The following is an 18,151-nucleotide window of genomic DNA, read 5'->3' as shown; positions in this document are numbered from 1 at the left end:
TCCCCACAACGGTGTCCAGTACATGAGAAGAGTGCTTCGGTTACATGGGTTGTGCACACTGCTGGCTTACAGCAGAGCACAAAGGCTGATTGGGCATGTAGTCCGAAGGGAGCAGAGGATTCTGAAGGCTAAATGATGGCTGTGACAACAGAGCTGGAGATAGGAAGTGAAACTAGCATAAAATACCATGAAGCTGGCACAAAAGGTACATGGGGACCCTTAGGCACATTATCCTTAAAGGGATTACCAGTCTGTGTGACTGCAGACTTATGAATCTTCCTAACATAGGCGCTGCTGGGATTTGCTGACCCAGTGTCAGCAAATCCCAGCCTACCTCCAGTAGGGTATGTATACGACCAGTGGGTGTGGCCCCGCTCCATACACTTGTGTTGTGAGGCCGTCCAGTGGGTGTGATCGGCTAGAGGACGCAGCCCCACTCCATACAGCTATATGGAGCTGTCGAGGTAGCTATTTTGGGAGGGCTAAATTAACCCTTCACGGTTGAGCCAGTGATTTCCAAATTATTCCAGTGTTGCTAGCAACTCAAATGACCACACGGAGACTGGGGTCTCTGTACGGGAGGATCAAGGCAGATCACCAAGCCCCTTTATTTTAGTCACATCTTTTATAATCTTTTGCTTAATTATGCAAGGTTCTCAAGTACCAATAGCATCATTTCACTTTATAAGCCAATAATATTGCAAGAAAACCGGAAACTACATATATGTCCGTATCCAAAGTAGTATAATGGCATATTCTTCAGAGTTTAACATTCCCACCTCCCTTATCTTTGCACCTGATGAGAACAATCTGGTTTCATGACAGCCCATGCCAATTCCAAAAATTTATCTTACAACAACAAAACTAAGAAACGAAACCTTACATTGAAATGGAGAAGTGAAACTTAAGCTCTGATTTTAGTATTAACCCTTCACAGAGCAAGGCCAAACCCACCCGACGACTGCCTCTGGCTGGGACTATGTTTAAACACACACCCTCTGGTCCCAGCTCAGAAACCGGCAAATCCCTGCCGTGCGTGCGCTGATTGGGGGGGGCGGATTCATAAGCCTGCAGTCACACAGAGTGCATACTTAACGATTTGGACCAGACAACACCTTTATGCCAAAAAACAGTATAAAGCGAAGGAAACACATGTAATCTAAAATGGTACCAATAAGTGTCATTTCATGGTGCAAAAAAAAAAAATCTAAATTATTTGTTTCAAAGCTAACACCAAAAAGTTTTGTATAGCCATAATGATACTGATCTGGAGAATCATGTTACCAGATTACTCCTACACAATGCCCAACGTAAAAACAAAGCTTCAATAGCAATGGCAGCATTGTGTATGGGTTTTTCTAAGCAATTTTTAATGCTCTTTACCCCACAAATAAACAAGCACTTGGGTGTTGGATGAGGGAGGGTAAAACAAAGTTCAAAAACTAAAAATTATTTGGTTGAAAAAGATTTAACCCCTTTACTCCCAAAGGTGGTTTGCATGTTAATGACCGGGCCAATTTTTAACAATTTTAACCACTGTCCTTTTATGAGGTAATAACTCTGGAACGCTTCTATGGATCCTGGTGATTGTGACATTGTTTTCTCGTGACATATTGTGCTTCATGGTAGTGGTAAAAATTTCTTTCATATGGCTTGCATTTATTTGTGAAAAAAATGGAAATTTGGCGAACATTTTGAAAATTTTGCATTTTCATGCCCTTAAATCAGAGATAAGTCACACAAAATACTTAAGTAACATTTCCCACATGTCTACTTTACATCAGCACAGTTATAAGGGTTAAAAGTTGACCAGCGGTTTCTCATTTTTACAACAAAATTTACAAAACCATTTTTTTAAAGGACCACATCACATTTGAAGCTCTGAGGGGTCTATATGATAGAAAATACCCAAAAGTGACGCCATTCTAAAAACTGCACCCCTTAAGGTGCTCAAAACCACATTCAAGAATTTATTAACCCTTCAGGTGCTTCACAGGAATTTTTGAAATGTTAAAAAAAAAAAATGAACATTTGACTTTTTTCACAAAAACTTTTCTTCAGATCCAAGTTGTTTTATTTTACCAAGGTAACAAGAGAAATTGCACCCCAGAAGTTGTTGTACAATTTGTCCTGAGTACGCTGATACCCTATATATGCAGGTAAACCACTGTTTAAGCACATAGCAGAGCTTGGAAGGGAAGGAGCGCTGTTTGACTTTTCAGTGCAATTTTCCCCTGATGTGCCTAAAGTGGAAACCTTCCATTTTTTCACAAAAATGAGCTTTTCACTCCCCAATTTTTTATTTTTCCAAGGGTAACAGGAGAAATTGGGCCCCAAAAGTTGTTGTGCAATGTGTCCTGAGTATTCTGATACCCTATATAATGGGGTAAACCACTGTTTGGACGCATGGCAGAGCTCGGAAGGGAAGTAGCGCCGTTTGACTTTTCAATGCAAAATTTGCTGGAATTGAGATCAGACGCCATGTTTCTTTTGGAGAGGCCATGATATGCCTAAACAGTGGAAGCCCCCCAATTCTAACCCTAACCCTATACACCTAATACCAACCGTAACGGTAATCCTAACGATAGCCCTAACACTAACGGGAAAATGAAAATAAATACATTTTTTTTAAATTATTTTTCCCAAGCTAATGGGGTGATAAAGGGGAGGTTTGATTTACTATTTATAGTGGGTTTTTATGTTTGGCAGCTGTCACACACTAAAAGATGCTTTTTACTGCAAAAAAATAGTTTTTGCTTCACCACATTTTGAGAGCTATACATTTTACATATTTTTGCCCAGAGTCTTGTGAGGTCTTGCGGGACGAGTTGACGTTTTTATTGGTACCATTTTCGGGCACATGACATTTTTTGATAGCTTTTTATTCCGGTTTTTGGGAGGCAGAATGAACAAAAACCAGCAATTCGTGAATTTCTTTTGGGGCGGTGTCGTTCCGCGTGTGGTAAAATTGATAAAGAAGGATGTTTGGTACTCGCTGTAAAATCTTTTCTGGAGCCTTCATTAGGGGACACAGATTACCATGGGTGTATGCTGCTGTCGCTATGAGGCTGACACTAGGTAAAGAAAAAAAGGAAATAGCTCCTCCCCAGTAGTATACACCCACTTACAGGAACCAAGTACCTCAGTTAGTGTTAAAGCAGTAGGAGAAGCAACCAAAAACTCGACATATGTACCAACTCTGCAACAAAAGGCACGTAGGCCCAAAAAGCGGTACAAACAATTAGGGAGGGTGCTTTGTCCTCCAATGAAGGCTCCAAGAAAGAAATTTTACGGTGAGTACCAAAAATCCTCCTTCTTTCTTTATCGCTTAATTGGGGTACACAGGTTACCATGGGACGTCCCAAAGCAGTCCCCAAGGGTGGGAAACAGAAAACAAAGCAAAGAAAAAAACCTAGGTTGGCCAGTGCATAACCGCCGCCTGTGACACCTTCCTTCCCAGGTCTGCATCAGATGAGACGTGGGTATGAAACTAAACGCCGCGAAAGTGTACAGTGAAGACCATGTCGCAGCTAACAATCTGTTAAGCTGAAGCCTGGTGACAAACTGCCCAGACAGTTGCCACTGCCGAGGTGGAGTGAGCCTTCAACCTCGGAGGAAGTTAGATCTGAACGAGGTATGTTTCCAATACTGCTGAATGGAACGAAATGCGAAAGGGAGCAGTCCTTGAGAGATATACTCAGATAGCTCTGACCAGATCTAACTTGTGGATGGACTTCTCCAGGGGTTGAACCGGGGAGGGATATAGAGAAGGAAGGACAATTTCCTAAGTAATGTGAAGAGATCACCCTATGCAAGAAGGACTGAACGGGCCCGAGAGCTACCGTGTCCTGATGGAGAATCAGGAACGGCAGGACGAAGCCGCTAACTCAGAAACTCTCCTGATGGACGTAATGACAACTAAGTGCCACTTTAATAACAGGAGAGAAAAACTTGAATAGGCTCAAAGGGAGCGCGCTGGAGTGCACCCAAGGATAAGATTAGGATCCTATGGATGCATCAGAGGACGATAAAGGAGGTGCCAGGTGGGCGACTCCTGAAAGAAATGTCTTTACCTGAGGACGAGCAGCCAAATTTCTTTGAGAAAGGATTGAAGAGCGAAAACCTGACCCTTAAGAGTAGTGACCAAATTTATTCGGACTCCCATGACAGCACCACGAGAGAGGGGATCCGCCCTTCGGGAACAGGAAACCTATAGATACAAAAGGGCGGCACCACTCCCAAGCATCAGTTGGTTTCCTGTTCCTGAGGGGACGGGATCCTGCAGATGACCGGATCCCAGGCCGGCCGGCTGGTACAGGTAGCGAGGGGGTCTCCTACCTCGGCCTGGTGTGGAGCTCCTGGAAGACTCCACGGTGGCCCAGGATGGGTGTCACGGCGGTGGCGTAGACAGCAGGGAGCGGCGTCCGGAGGAGGTCCGTCTCCATAAGCAGACCGCACCGGTGAGTATGCCCCCGGGGACTCCCAACTCCAGCGGCGCAATCGCGGTGGCTGGAGGGGGGGGCCGGCGCGGCTGCAGGGCGTTGGGGCCGGGGAGCGCTCCATAGTGCAGTGCCCGGGTGTCCCGCGTGACTTCCGGTCGTGGTGACGTCTGGGGGCGGGGCCGGGGGCGCTTCCGGGTCGGCGGCGCAGGGACCCAAGATGGCGGCGCCCATCGGGAGGACGCCGGTAAGCGCCGGTTCTCCTGACCGGAGCAGCGCCAGCTGGGGAGGGAGGCCCGATTTGGGGGGGGGGGGGGCGCGGCAAGGGGAGGAAATCTGCTGTCCGGAGGAGGAGGGGTATATAGGCAGGACCCTGGATGGGTGCCTTGCCTGGGCCACATTATTGCGTGCAGTAATGGAGAGCAAGCAGCAGCAACGGCGGGAACACCGACAATCTTCATTGCCGCCCCTGGATGACCTTAGGCAGGTCAAACAGAAGAAGAAAGAGTCCCGTGACAGTAAGGAGCGTCCGGGACGAAGTGACCAATCCAGTCATAAAGGCTCCTCTAGGCGGACAGGAGCATCGACTGAGGAAAAATCCTCCTCATTCTCCGGTACTTGATTGTGGCACTGGTAAGTGATCTTCGTGAATGTTCACTCAGTGACAGGGCCTCCTTCTATGTTTTATTCTAGGGGAAGAAAGCTACGAGTAAGAACAAAAACAGGGAATGCGCACTCTGCATGCCCGTTACCAGACTCATGCCCCAAAAAGTTGTGTCCCCCCCTGTATCCAGCAAACAGTGGCAGAGGAGTCGCCCGCAGTAGCAGCATGTTTGAGGGATATAGTTAGGGCAGAGATGAAAGAAACCCTAAAATCCCTGTCCCAGCCAGAAAGTTTAAGGGGTGAGGACCCGGTGGAGTCGGATTCCTCGACAGAGTGGAGGAGAAGCAAGGACTCCCAGGTTTCATCTCTCTCGTCCTCCTCAGAAGAAGAGGACTCTGGTCGGTTTTGCCTGCCACTTGACCGAGTAGACAAGTTAGTGAAGGCAGTCAGAGGGACAATGGAGGTGGAGGAGCCGAAGCCTCAATTATCTATGCAGGATGTCATGTTCGGGGGACTGGAGCAGAGGAAGTGTAGAGTCTTCTCACTAAACGAAAAGATTCAGGATCTGATCCGCAGGGAGTGGAAAAAGCCAGATAAAAGAGGGCCGCTACCACCAGCCCTCAAGCGGAGATATCCCTTTGACGACTCAACAATAAATACTTGGGACAAGGCCCCCAAATTAGATACAGCTATTGCGAAGGCATCAAAAAGATCCTCATTACCCTTTGAGGACATGGGGTCCCTTAAAGATCCTCTAGACAGGAAGGCAGATACCTTCCTTAAAAATACCTGGGAGATGGCAGCCGGTTCCTTAAGACCAGCAGTAGCATCAACATGCACGGCCAGGTCCATGATGGTCTGGTTGGACCAGTTAGAATCACAATTAAAACAGGGAACATCTAGACAGGCGATCCTTGGGGCCCTACCGATAATCCAGGATGGCACAGCCTTCCTAGCAGATGCCTCAGCTGATGCAGTCAGAATGGCCGCCAGGGCGGCAGGGCTCTCTAATGCAGCTCGGAGAGCCCTGTGGCTAAAGTGTTGGCCGGGAGATATTCAGTCCAGGGCGAAACTCTGCACTATCCCATGTGAAGGGGAGTATTTATTTGGAGCAGTCCTGGACGAACTGCTGGAGAAGGCCGGGGATAAGAAAAAATTCCCAAACCTTTGGTCAGCACCTTACCGACGTCCATTTAATAGGAGGAGATTCGGTCAAGGGAGACGGCGCAACCCTTCACCTAATAGAGACCGTCCCAGATGGGAGGATAGAAGGAGAAGAGGTACAGGTTTCATGTTCAGGCGCTCATCGAGAGAACGAAAAAGACAGAACCAATGACTAGCAATTCCCGTGGGGGGTAGACTGTCATCCTTCCTCCCAGCATGGTTACAGGTCACCAATAGTGACTGGGTGCAGAAGGTGATATCCACCGGGCTCAGGTTGGAATTCACTCAGGTCCCACGGGATACCTTTAAAACCAACACCTTTAAGATGTTCACCCCTCGAACAAGCGGCCTTAGAAGCAGAGGTCTTGAACCTGTGCCTGAAAAATGTCCTGATAGAGGTTCCAGAATCTGAGAGAGGAAAAGGGTTCTACTCTCCCTTATTCCTAATCCAAAAGCCGGATAAAACATTTACAACAATTATTAATTTACGTTTCCTTAATGAATTTTTGGTTTATCGCACCTTTAAAATGGAGTCCATCAATGCGACAATAAAGATGCTGTTTGAAGGGTGTTTTATGGCAGTCATGGAAAGACGCGTACTATCATGTACCTATACACACAAATTTCCAGCAGTTCCTGAGGGTGGCGGTATCAATAGATGGTGTAATCCGTCATTATCAATATAGAGCCCTGCCCTTTGGTCTTTCAGCAGCGCCCCGGGTATTTACAAAAATAGTGGCCGAAGTTATGGCTCATTTACGGGAAGTTGACATCTTAATTGTCCCATACTTAGATGATTTCTTGATTGTGGGAAATTCAGTGGGCCATTGCCTATCTCAGATAGAGGAAGCTGAGTCCAGATTAGAGAACCTGGGATGGATAATAAATTACGAGAAATCCCGATTTCAGCCCTTAAGGGTCCAGAGGTTTCTGGGCTTGCTGTTAAATTCAGAAACTCAGCAGTGTCTGTTACCAGTAGAGAAATTACTGCAGATACAGCAGCAGGTTCTTCGGGCAATCAATAAACCCTCCATGACCCTCAGGCAGGCCAGGTCCCTGTTAGGCTCCCTAACCTCGTGTATCCCAGCGGTCAAGTGGGCACAGTTCCACACTAGGGCCCTTCAGAAAGATGTCCTGGTTAATAGCAGGACCTTAGAGGGCTCCTTGCGGGGTCAAGTATTGCTAAGCCCCTCAACTATCACATCTCTTAAGTGGTGGCTCGATGACGGAAACTTAGCCTCGGGGGTGCCCTGGGTGATGCAGATAACCTGTGTAATTACCACAGACGCCAGTCCTTGGGGTTGGGGGGCCCATATGGAGGACACAGTGGTTCAGGGACAGTGGGACTCCGATACTGAGACCTCATCTAACCAGAGGGAGCTGCTGACAATTGAGTTGGCTGTTAAACAACTCATGTATCTACAGGGCCATCATGTGAGGATACTCTCGGACAACCAGGTAGCGGTAGCCTATGTCAATCACCAAGGTGGAACCCGCTCCGACGCCCTAATGCGGATTACAGAACATCTCCTTCAAATAGCCGAAATTTTTTTTTTATCTTTGACCGTGCTCCACATCAGGGGGAATGACAACATGAAGGCAGACTTTCTAAGCCGCAGGGCCCTAAAGCAGGGAGAATGGGCTTTAAACTTAGACATCTTCAACCAGATTGTCCACAAATGGGGTCAACCGGAGGTGGACCTCTTTGCCACCAGAGAAAACGGGAAGGAAAAAACTTTCTGCTCCCTAAATCCCAGGGAAAATCCACTGGCCGTGGACGCCCTCCTAATAAAATGGAACTTTTCGCTGGCTTATGCTTTTCCACCTTTGAACCTTCTACCTCTGGTAGTGAGGAAGATCAGGGAAGACGGGGCAAAAGTCATATTGATTGCCCCCTTCTGGCCTAGAAGGATCTGGTTTGCATGATTGAGGACCATGTCAGTGAGCGATCCCTGGGTACTGCCGAACTTTCCAGATCTCCTCTACCAGGGGCCAGTCAACCACCCACAAGTAGCGGGACTCCGTTTGACTGCATGGTGTTTGAGAGGACAATATTGAAGTATAGAGGTTTCTCAAAAAATGTAATCGATACTCTCCTTAAAAAGTAGGAAACAAACCACCACAGACATCTATGCTAGAACCTGGAGGCAATTTCTGTCTACCTTTGAGTTTAATATCAGGTATGGAATACCCATAAAACAGATTCTGGAATTCCTCCAGAAGGGTCTCGAGTTGGGCCTTTCCACTAGTACATTAAAAGTACAGGTTTCAGCTTTAGGGGCCCTATTTGCATGCGACATTGCCGGCAACCATTGGGTGGCGAGATTCATTAAAGCAGTTACCAGATCGAGACCCATGCACAAGGATAGGTGTATACTTAAATTTAGTCCTGACAGCCATGACCGAGAAACCGTTTGAACCTCTGGACTCTGCTTCACTAAAGATGATATCACTTAAAACAGCATTTTTGGTAGCAATAACATCTGCACGTAGAATAAGCGACATACAGGCACTTTCCAGATTGCCCCCTTACACAGAATTCTTACAGGATAGAGTAATCCTAAGGCCAGACCCGGCATACCTTCCCAAGGTAGCATCTCATTTTCATAGGACACAAGAGATAGTTCTGCCTTCCTTCCTCCCTAATTCAACCAATCCTAAAGAACAAAAACTCCAGGCTCTAGATGTTAAGAGATGCCTACTTAAATATTTAGCAGCCACGGATCTCTGGAGGAGGGAGAACGCATTATTTTTATCCTTTCAAGGCCCCAGGAAAGGGTGTAGAGTGTCAAAGCGCACGTTAGCGAGGTGGATTAGGGAGGCTATCTCTCTTGCCTACACAGCAGGTGGTGGTCTGGCTCCACAGAACCTGAGGGCGCATTCCACTCGTGCCATGGCTTCATCCTGGGCAGAGAGATCGGGAGTATCGATTGACCAGATATGTAAAGCGGCCACCTGGTCATCTCCTTCCACCTTTTTTAACCACTATCGGTTAGACATGGGTGCCTCCTCAGATCTCACCTTTGGGCTAAGGGTGCTGCAGGCTGTAGTCCCTCCCTAAGTTAGTTTACATCTCTGTAATTTTCTCGTGGTGCTGTCATGGGAGTCCGAATAAAGTATTAAGTTACGTACCGGTAACGGTATTTTTCGGAAGCCCATGACACCCTTAGTTCCCTCCCTTGTTCACGTATAGGGGTGTACCCTTTTTAAGTATTGTTTCACGAATTTACCTTATGTGGGAGATGGTTTAAAGAATTGTAAATAGGATAGATAGGTTGTATATATTATATGTCGTGTACTAACCATGGTAGCCTCTCAAGCTCTGTAATCCAACTGATGCGTGGGAGAGGTGCCGCCCTTTTGTATCTGTAGGTTTCCTGTTCCCGAAGGGCGGATCCCCTCTCTCGTGGTGCTGTCATGGGCTTCCGAAACATACCGTTACCGGTACGTAACTTAATACTTTTGTCCACACTCCATTGAAAAAAGACCTTCCAGTATCTGTGATAGATAAGCGAGGATGCTGGTTTTCGTGCCCTAATCATTGTCTGATTAACCTGATGGGAAAGTTCGGCCAACCTCAAGACTGTGGCCTCAACGGACATGCCGTTGAAAAGAGAGATTGACAACTCTGGAGGAAGAGGGGGTCCTGTGAAAGAAAACCTGGACGGTCTGGAAGCCTCCAGAGGGCATTGATGAGCATGTTCACCAGGTCCGCATACCGGGCCCTTCTTGAGCCATGTGGAACCACCAGAATTACGGGCGTTCCTTCCACGTATAACCATATCACGACTCTTGGAATAAAGGGGAGAGGCGTAAAAAGATAAGTCAACTGAATATGTGATCACTAGTGCATCATATCCGATGACAAGAGGATCCCGGTACCTGGCTACGGACGAAGGAACCTTGTGGTTCATCTGAAACTCCAGGAGGATGACATCCGGGGAGCCCAACTCTGGCATATTTTTTTTTTTGAAAATGGCAGAAATTAAAGACCAGTCGCCTGGTGTGAGACCCTGAAGACTCAAGAAATAGACTGCCCAAGTTTCCACCTCAGGAGAGTGTACGGCTGATATGACTGGAACGAGATGCTCCCCCGTCGCAGAACTCTTGTTACTTCTGCCAACACCTGATTGTTGCGGGTCCCTCCTTGATTTAAGCCACGCAGGGACGTAGTCCGATTTTATACGGGCCTGCTATGGAGGACTGATAGTGGCGAAAGGCAAGAAGAAAAAATTGCCCTGATGTCCATGAAATTTAAGGGGAGAGCGGCTGCTTAGGAATTCCAGCGACCCTGCGCTGAATAATGAAGAAAAAAAACCTCCCCAACTGAGGAGACTGGTGTCATTAGTGAAGATCTGCCACCAGAGAGGGTGGAAGGACCTCATTTGAAGGACTGACGCTAATGACGACCTCCTGGTTAGGAACTGGCTCCCTTAAAGAGGCAAAAAAACACAAATATCCTGAACTGAGAAGTAAAAAAATAAACTGCAAATAATGCATAAAGGTAATAATAAGGGTATTTAGTAAACACAAATAATAATTAATATGCAGTTACATTGTGCATACACATTAACTTACTTTTTCAGTTCAGATTCGTTTTTTATTCATTTCATTGTGCATTCAGTGCATATATGGGTGTGACCGCCCTCTTTCTGAGCTGGGAAAACCATCCTGTCTGGCCTAAGCTTTTACTAGTGGTTCAGCTGCTCGATCCTTGTTCACATTCACGTCACTTGGCAAGTGAAAAGGTTTTAAATACTAGAGTAGGGACTGTCCCACAAGAGTTGCCATGACGTGGCGGGATGGCTTGTACATTATTTTGATCATAATTATGTTTACTAAATACCCTTATTACCTTTGTGCATTATTTGCAGTTTATTTTTTACTTTTTAGTTCAGGATATTTGTGTTTTTTGCTTTCTCTGGTTAATGGTCATGTGTTAATATGCACTTACATTGTGCATACACATTAACTTACTTTTTCAGTTCAGATTCGTTTTTTATCCCTTAAAGAGGCAGTAGAGTGGGTCGGTCTAGGGAAACAGTCTTCCAAAGACATACTGATAGGGAATTTAGATTGTGAGCCCCATGGGGGACAGTGATGATAATGTGTGCAAACTGTAAAGCGCTGCGGGATATGTTAGCGCTATATTAAAAATAAAAATGATTATTCTTGTTCCAAGCCGACGCTGGACAAAGGGAGATGTCTCCATGGCCATAATTATCGTTCCCAGATTTCTCATACTGTATTGTAGGAAGAGAGAAGCTCGTTGCTTAGGCTGTGTTCACACAAAGCGTTTTTTTAGCGGTTTTAACCGCGGTTTTCACTATAAAACCGCTAAAAATAAGCTGCACAGTCATTTCTATGCATTTTGCACTGTGTGCACATTGATGCGTTTTTTTTACCGCGAAAAAAACGCATCGCGGTAAAAACCGCAGCATGCACATTAATTTTGCGGATTTTTCCGCGGTTTAGGCTTCTCCCATGCTTTTAGAAACCGCTGCGGTAAAAAACGCATCAAAAACGCGCAAAAACCGCCACGGAAAAATAGGTGCGGTTTCTGGGAAGGGATTCAGGTTTTTTTGCAGAAATTTTCAGCAACGTGTGCACATACCCTTAGAGTACATTTCCTTCGGTAGAGGGATAAGAACTTCACGTTTGGATAGAAGACAAGGCTTGTGCCATGTCCTACCTCGTCCCAGAAACCTCGATGCTGGGCTGGGGTGAGGGATTCGATTGCTTGGAGTCTAAAGTCTAAAATCAGATGGAGAGATCTGACTTTCTCCGGGACTACGAAAAGATTAGAGTAGAATCCTGAAAAGTGATTGTTCTGGGAAGAAGGTACGACTACCTCTAAGTGTAGCAGGTAAGAGACGGCCTGAAGAACCTCTGGCGCCTGCAAAGGATGTCTGAGCAAACGAGACCGAAAGAGACGTCCACCCAGATGGGAAGAAAAATGTTGACTCTTGATGATGATTTTTTTTTTTTTGTGAGGATGGATCTGTAATCCACACCTTCAACCAGAGGATGCAGCACACAGCAATGATGTTGCCATTCTCCCCAGCGGAGCAACAAGCTGCATCCAGAGAGACTATCAAAAGATGTAATCTGTTCTGCCAAATCTGCCATCTCATCCAGAGAAGCTGCCACTAGGATGCCCTGGCGAATCATTCTTGCCTAGGCAGACATGAACTTTGCCACCAGGCGGAGGCAAAAATGGGACAATGACTCAAACTGCCTATCCATAGTGTCCTTAAGACATGCTGTGTGGCAGAGACAAGACTGTCTTGGGAAAACAGGCGAGAAACCAGCTGGTCCTATTTACCAACTAGATCATGTCTAGCTGCTTCTTTCCCGGAAAGTGCTTTCCAGCATATTCCCAAGTTTAGCCACGATAGATTCAAATTCCCTGTCATAGGAGAAAGTTCGGGAGGGGCATTTTACCCGTTTGAGGGAAACGGAGTGCTCCTGAGCAAGTGGCTCGATCTCCCTGCGTTTCAGGGATCTGATAGCTGCCAAGATAAGGCTATAGACCATACCTGTGTCTTTGAGACCTGGTCCGTCTTGGACTCAGACTGGGAAACCGACCCTCTGAGGAGGGGGCCTGGGTAGAGGAGGGCATACTAAAGGGGAACTGGAAAGAGCCCGCTTGGTTTGTGCCCGGTCTGTCCCTGTGACTGTCGTGGTCAGGTGCATACGAATCACTGGAAGACATTCGGAGCACTGGTGGCGGCAGACAGATGTGAAAAGCGTTACAGTACCAGGGACCGTGATTCATTTTGTCGGGTCAGAGACTTACATGGAAACAGCCCATTCCGGAGGGATTGGTGTGTTCTCCCCGGCGTAAAGTCGTGGTCAGGTGCATACGAATCACAGTGAGAGGCGTTCGGAGCACTGGTGGCGGCAGATGGATGTGAAGGACGATCCGGGACCAAGGACTGTGATATACTTTGTCAGAACAAAGACCGACTGTGACGTGGCAACAGCCCACTCCGGAGGGAGGGGTGTGCTCTCATCCCGGGCGTTAGAGTGCTCCTGTAGGGCAGACGTGGTGCAGGACTGCGCAGGAAGGGGAAAGCGGACCTGAAGACCACTTTCATTTGCAGAGGGCCCCGGCATACAGGATCCTAGCCGGCTTAGAGGAGCAAGGGCATAGGTCTGTTGGGAAGAGCAACAGAAGTAAAAGAAATAATGTGTACATATCCGGTCCAGTGACATGGCAACAGTCCACTCCGGAGAGAGGGGTGTGCAGTCATTCCTGGAGTAGAGTTGTTCCTGTGCAGACATGGTAGGAGAGAAAAGGGAGGACAGGCCTGAAAACCACTTTATTAAACAAAGGGTACAGGTGTAATAAACCACATGGGCAATGGAAAATCTCTGCAGGGTTGTGGGAATACTGCTGAGAATGAGCTATATAGGGGGAGGTAGAGGGTAGCTGCTACCCAACGGCAGTGACAGTGAGCAGATGCTGCAAGGATAGCGGTGTCCCCCTGCCGCAGGTGTTCCGCAGCTAAATGCGGGTCCAACACTGAGGGTGCATAAACTCTACCGGAGAGCAGTGTCTGACAGAATGACTTCTGCTGAGGCACAAGAGCTGATGAAGCATCGGCTGGACAGTGTTACAGCCACACGATGCAGAGTGGTGGGCGTAGCTAAGAACACCGGTAGGGTTAACTGTCCGGCTCCACTTTAGAGATGAGGTGAGGATGACCACAGGGGCCCTCGGGTGGAGAGGGTTGCTGGGAACGAAGATCCTCCTTCCCGCACTGTCCGGACAGTGCAGAAGACTGCGTCAACCCCTTACGAGAAGGGGGGAGGTCACATTGTCTAAATAGACAATGTGGAAGGAATTTTTCCGAAACACGCGTTGTGGACAGAGTGCTGTGTTCCTCTAACCCTGGTATGTGCTTTATCTGCTATCATCTACATATGTGGCCATAATATTGGTTGTTTGTTACTTGTGGATATCAGCCTGGGATTATTCCTTCTATTTAGACAATTTGTCGGCCATGATTTTGTTATGGCCCTATGCACCTTACTATGTACCAGCTACTTATAAGAGTTTTGTCATAATTATAATGATACTAGCTGGAGAGCCCGGCGCTGCCCGGGCATAGTAACTAACTGTGGTTAGTTATAGCAAATTATAATTATCCTCCATCCCATAGGCCCGTGCCCATATACCCATCATGCATATCCACGATCCCATAGGCCCGTGCCCATATACCCATCATGCATATCCTCCATCCCATAGTCGAGTGCCCATATACCCATCACACATCCTCCGTCCCATGCCCATATACCCATCACACATCCTCCATCCCATAGTCCCATGCCCATATACCCATCATACATATTCGCCGTCCCATGCCCATATACCCATCATACATATCCTCCATCCCATAGTCCCGTGCCCATATACCCGTCATACATCCTCCATCCCATAGTCCCGTGCCCATATACCCGTCATACATATCCTCCATCCCATAGTCCAGTGTCCATATACCCATCACACATCCTCCATCCCATAGTCAACCATTATGACATAGGTTGCAAACCCCGCCGCTCACTATGCCATGGCAACCATTGACATCATAATGAGGGGCGGGGCTTGATACACACACACACACACACACACTTACTTTCCCCATTATGTAGATAGGGGCAAAATTGTTTGGTGAATCTGAATGCGCGGGGTTAAAATTTCGCCTCACAATATAGCCTAGGACACTCTCAGTCCAGACGTGTGACTGTGCCAAATTTTGTGGCTGTAGCTGCGACTGTGCGGATGCCAATCCCGGACATACATACATACATACATACATACATATTCATTCACTTGAGCTTTATATATTAGATTATTGAGGAAATCACTGTTCCACTGCTGTTTTTGCAGACAACAGGTGTCACTTTTTAGCCCATGTTTGTTACCTATCTGGTTTTATAATAAAGACTTGCATTTTTCTACAATAGTATTACTTTTGGACTTTTTGCATTGCATTTTTCTCTGTGGTTTTTGTCTATTTATGTGCAGTGTGTCCTACACTGTCCTAATAATGTGCTGGAGGTATAATTTTTCAATTATTGTCTACAGTACTTTAAATATTGCACTACTTGTCCTCTCCAGCTCTTTGTGCTGTCAAGTTTCCCTGAAGCTGTATCTGAAAAATAAAGGGAAAGCATTAGTAACAAACAACAAAGCCTGAAAGGAAAAAAGGATTAGCTGCGGATCTGGGGAGATTCAGGTTCACCTCCTACAGACACTAAGCACAAACTGAGGTACTTGGTTCCTGTCAGTGGGTGTATACTGCTGGGGAGGAGCTATTACCTTTTTTTGCCTAGTGTCAGCCTCCTAGCGACAGCAGCATACACCCATGGTAACCTATGTCCCCCAATGAAGCGATAAAGAAAGCAGTGTTATTCTTCGGGTCAGTACGATGACAGCGATACCTCATTTATATCATTTTTTAATGTTCTGGTGCTTTTTTATACAATAAAAACTTTTACAAAAAAAATAATTTTTGCATCCCTTTATTCGAAGAGCTATAACGTCTTTATTTTCCCGGTGATGGAGTTGTTGTTTGCGGGACAACATGATGTTTTCAGCGGTACCACAGTTATTTATATCCGTCTTTTTGATCGCGTGTTATTCCACTTTTTGTTCGGCGGTATGATAAAGCATTTTTTTTTTTTTTTTTTTTAATGGTGTTTACTAAAGGGGTTAGCTATAACTAGTGAGACAGTTTTATAGGTCGGGTCGTTATGGACGCGGTGATACTAAATGTGTACTTTTATTTAGATTTTTTTTATTTATTGATGGGAAATCAATTTTTTTTTTATTTTGAAATGTTTACAATTTATTTATTTTTTTTAATTTAATTCTTTTATACTTTGTCCCACTATGGGACACTCATTTTGTGCAGCTTGATTTTTTCTATAGCATGCTATAGAAGCTGTCAGCACCGCGATCAGCTGTTCTCCCGCCGTGAGCGCGGCTAATCGTACATGATGTACTATACCGTCCATGGGCATTAAGGCCCAGGACACATGGATGGTATAGTACGTCAAATGTCCCAAATGGGTTAAAGGTGTTTTGTTTTTTTTGTTTTTTTTTTTTTGTTTAGACAGCCCCCTATAAATGCTTGGCTAATTGATACATGGAGGTATGTCGCCTTTACTCAAGGAAACCAGCAAACTAAAAAGGGGGCTTTCTAGACCTGACCAATATCAATGCTTGCACTATAATATTCACATTGCTTTTCTCTTGTTATAAACATAATGGTCTCTTTCCAGACAAACAGCCATCCATCATGGAAGCATTGTCTAAGCCAAAGTCGTCCAAATCAACCGCTGCTACCAAGAATGTAGATTCTGATGATGAGGTGGCAAAACCCAAGAAGACGGCAAAACCCCGCAAGAGGAAGAACTCAGATTCTGACTCTGGTTCAGATTTTGGCGTGAAACAAAAAGCAAAACCATCCAAGGTAAGAACCTGTTGAATAGCACCCTAAATGTAATAGTTTCCCTGAAGGATCATTGCATTCACTCCAATAGTAGACTCCATGATGCTTTCTACTAGTCCTGGTAAAACTTGGCTGTGACCTTCATGATCATGTGTTTTTTTGTTTTTTTTTTTTTGTTTTTTTTTTCATTTAGAAATCAAAGGCAGTGGATGATGATGATGGCTTCATCGCAAACTTTTCTGACTCTGAAAACTATGCCAGCATTGCACCAGCTCGTTCTCGAACAGCCCGTGCAAAGAAAACCATCACCTATATTGAGGATTCTGACGATGACCTATTCTAAACTTTCTACACCTTTTCTCTCCCAGTAGATGGCAGCTATAAACTTTACAATAGCACTGCACAAGGGTAGATTTTATCAGACTCAAGACCTTCTGCTAATGTGGCATTTGTGTATCTTAAAATCTAAATATAGTTTTGAGCTTGTTGGATTTTAGGCACTGCCAAGTTATTTATTACCACCCACTCCTTTATAATGACGCCAAAGTCACCATGGGTGTTCGCATTGCTTGCAGCTTTTGTTGACATTTTGATTTTTTTTCTTTTTCTTTGTGGGTACCTGGTTTTAACATTGATACTGTAAAGTTAACATAGATTTTTATCAATTTGGAAGGTGAAGTTTTAACTTTGATGCCCTAATGTTCTTCCCTTGCCCTTCACAGTTGTGAGGCTTCTTTAATCCTTGTGACTTGACCCACTGGTAGTTTATAGCTTACTCAATTAGTAAATGCCATGTTTATTGCGTTTTCCTCATCTAATGTACAGGCACTTGCATATATTTCAATGTTGTTTGTGTTTTGTCAGTGTATTTGTCAAGTTTTAATTACAGTTTGTAATAAAGACCTAGAAAAAAACTGTTCTTATGTAAAGAAAAAAAAAACACACAATCTAAATACTTTGTAACACATTGGGCACACAGGAGCATGATTTCATTATTGTGTGCTATACCTGGTCAGTTTCCCTTACTCATCTTTCTAGTGGTTCCGTTCCATTGCATTTGGTTTAGTTATTGCTGGGTAGCGTCATCTCCTTGATTGCCGTTTTTAACTCCTTCACCTCCCAAGCCTGTTTTCATCTTCATGACCAGGCCAAATGTTAGAATTCTGACTAGTGTCACTTTGAGGAAATAACTCTGGAACATTTTCTTGTGACATATTGTACTTCATGATATCAAACAAATTTTTGCCACTAAGACTTGCGTTTATTGGTGAAAATTTAGCAATTTTCAGACACTTTAAATTCTCCTACGCCTCATTGGGGGACACAGACAGTGGGTGTTATGCTGCTTGCCACTAGGAGGACACTAAGTAAACCAGAAAAGTTAACTCCTCCCCTGCAGTATACACCGTCTCGCTGGATGAGATTTCTCCAGTTCTTGCTTAGTGTCTATAGGAGGCACTTGGGTCTGGTTTCACCGTTTT

At 45.5% G+C, this 18,151-nt stretch overlaps 1 protein-coding gene across 1 annotated transcript in view; it reads left to right on the top strand.

Annotated features, from left to right (window-relative positions):
- Positions 1-17,793, top strand: part of TOP2A (DNA topoisomerase II alpha) — a 66,116-nt gene extending 48,323 nt beyond the window's left edge. The window contains exons 34-35 of the mRNA XM_073572624.1: positions 16,501-16,691; positions 16,864-17,793. Of these exons, the coding sequence (XP_073428725.1) occupies positions 16,501-16,691; positions 16,864-17,013 (341 nt within the window). The 3' untranslated portion in view covers positions 17,014-17,793. The remainder of the gene's footprint in view (positions 1-16,500; positions 16,692-16,863) is intronic.
- The last annotated feature ends 358 nt before the right edge of the window (positions 17,794-18,151 follow it).

The sequence above is a fragment of the Dendrobates tinctorius genome, unplaced genomic scaffold (assembly GCF_039654945.1).
Source record: "Dendrobates tinctorius isolate UK_male_01 unplaced genomic scaffold, ASM3965494v1 ptg000032l, whole genome shotgun sequence".
Classification (NCBI taxonomy): Eukaryota; Metazoa; Chordata; class Amphibia; order Anura; family Dendrobatidae; genus Dendrobates; species Dendrobates tinctorius.
This window is presented reverse-complemented; position numbering and strand designations above follow the sequence as displayed.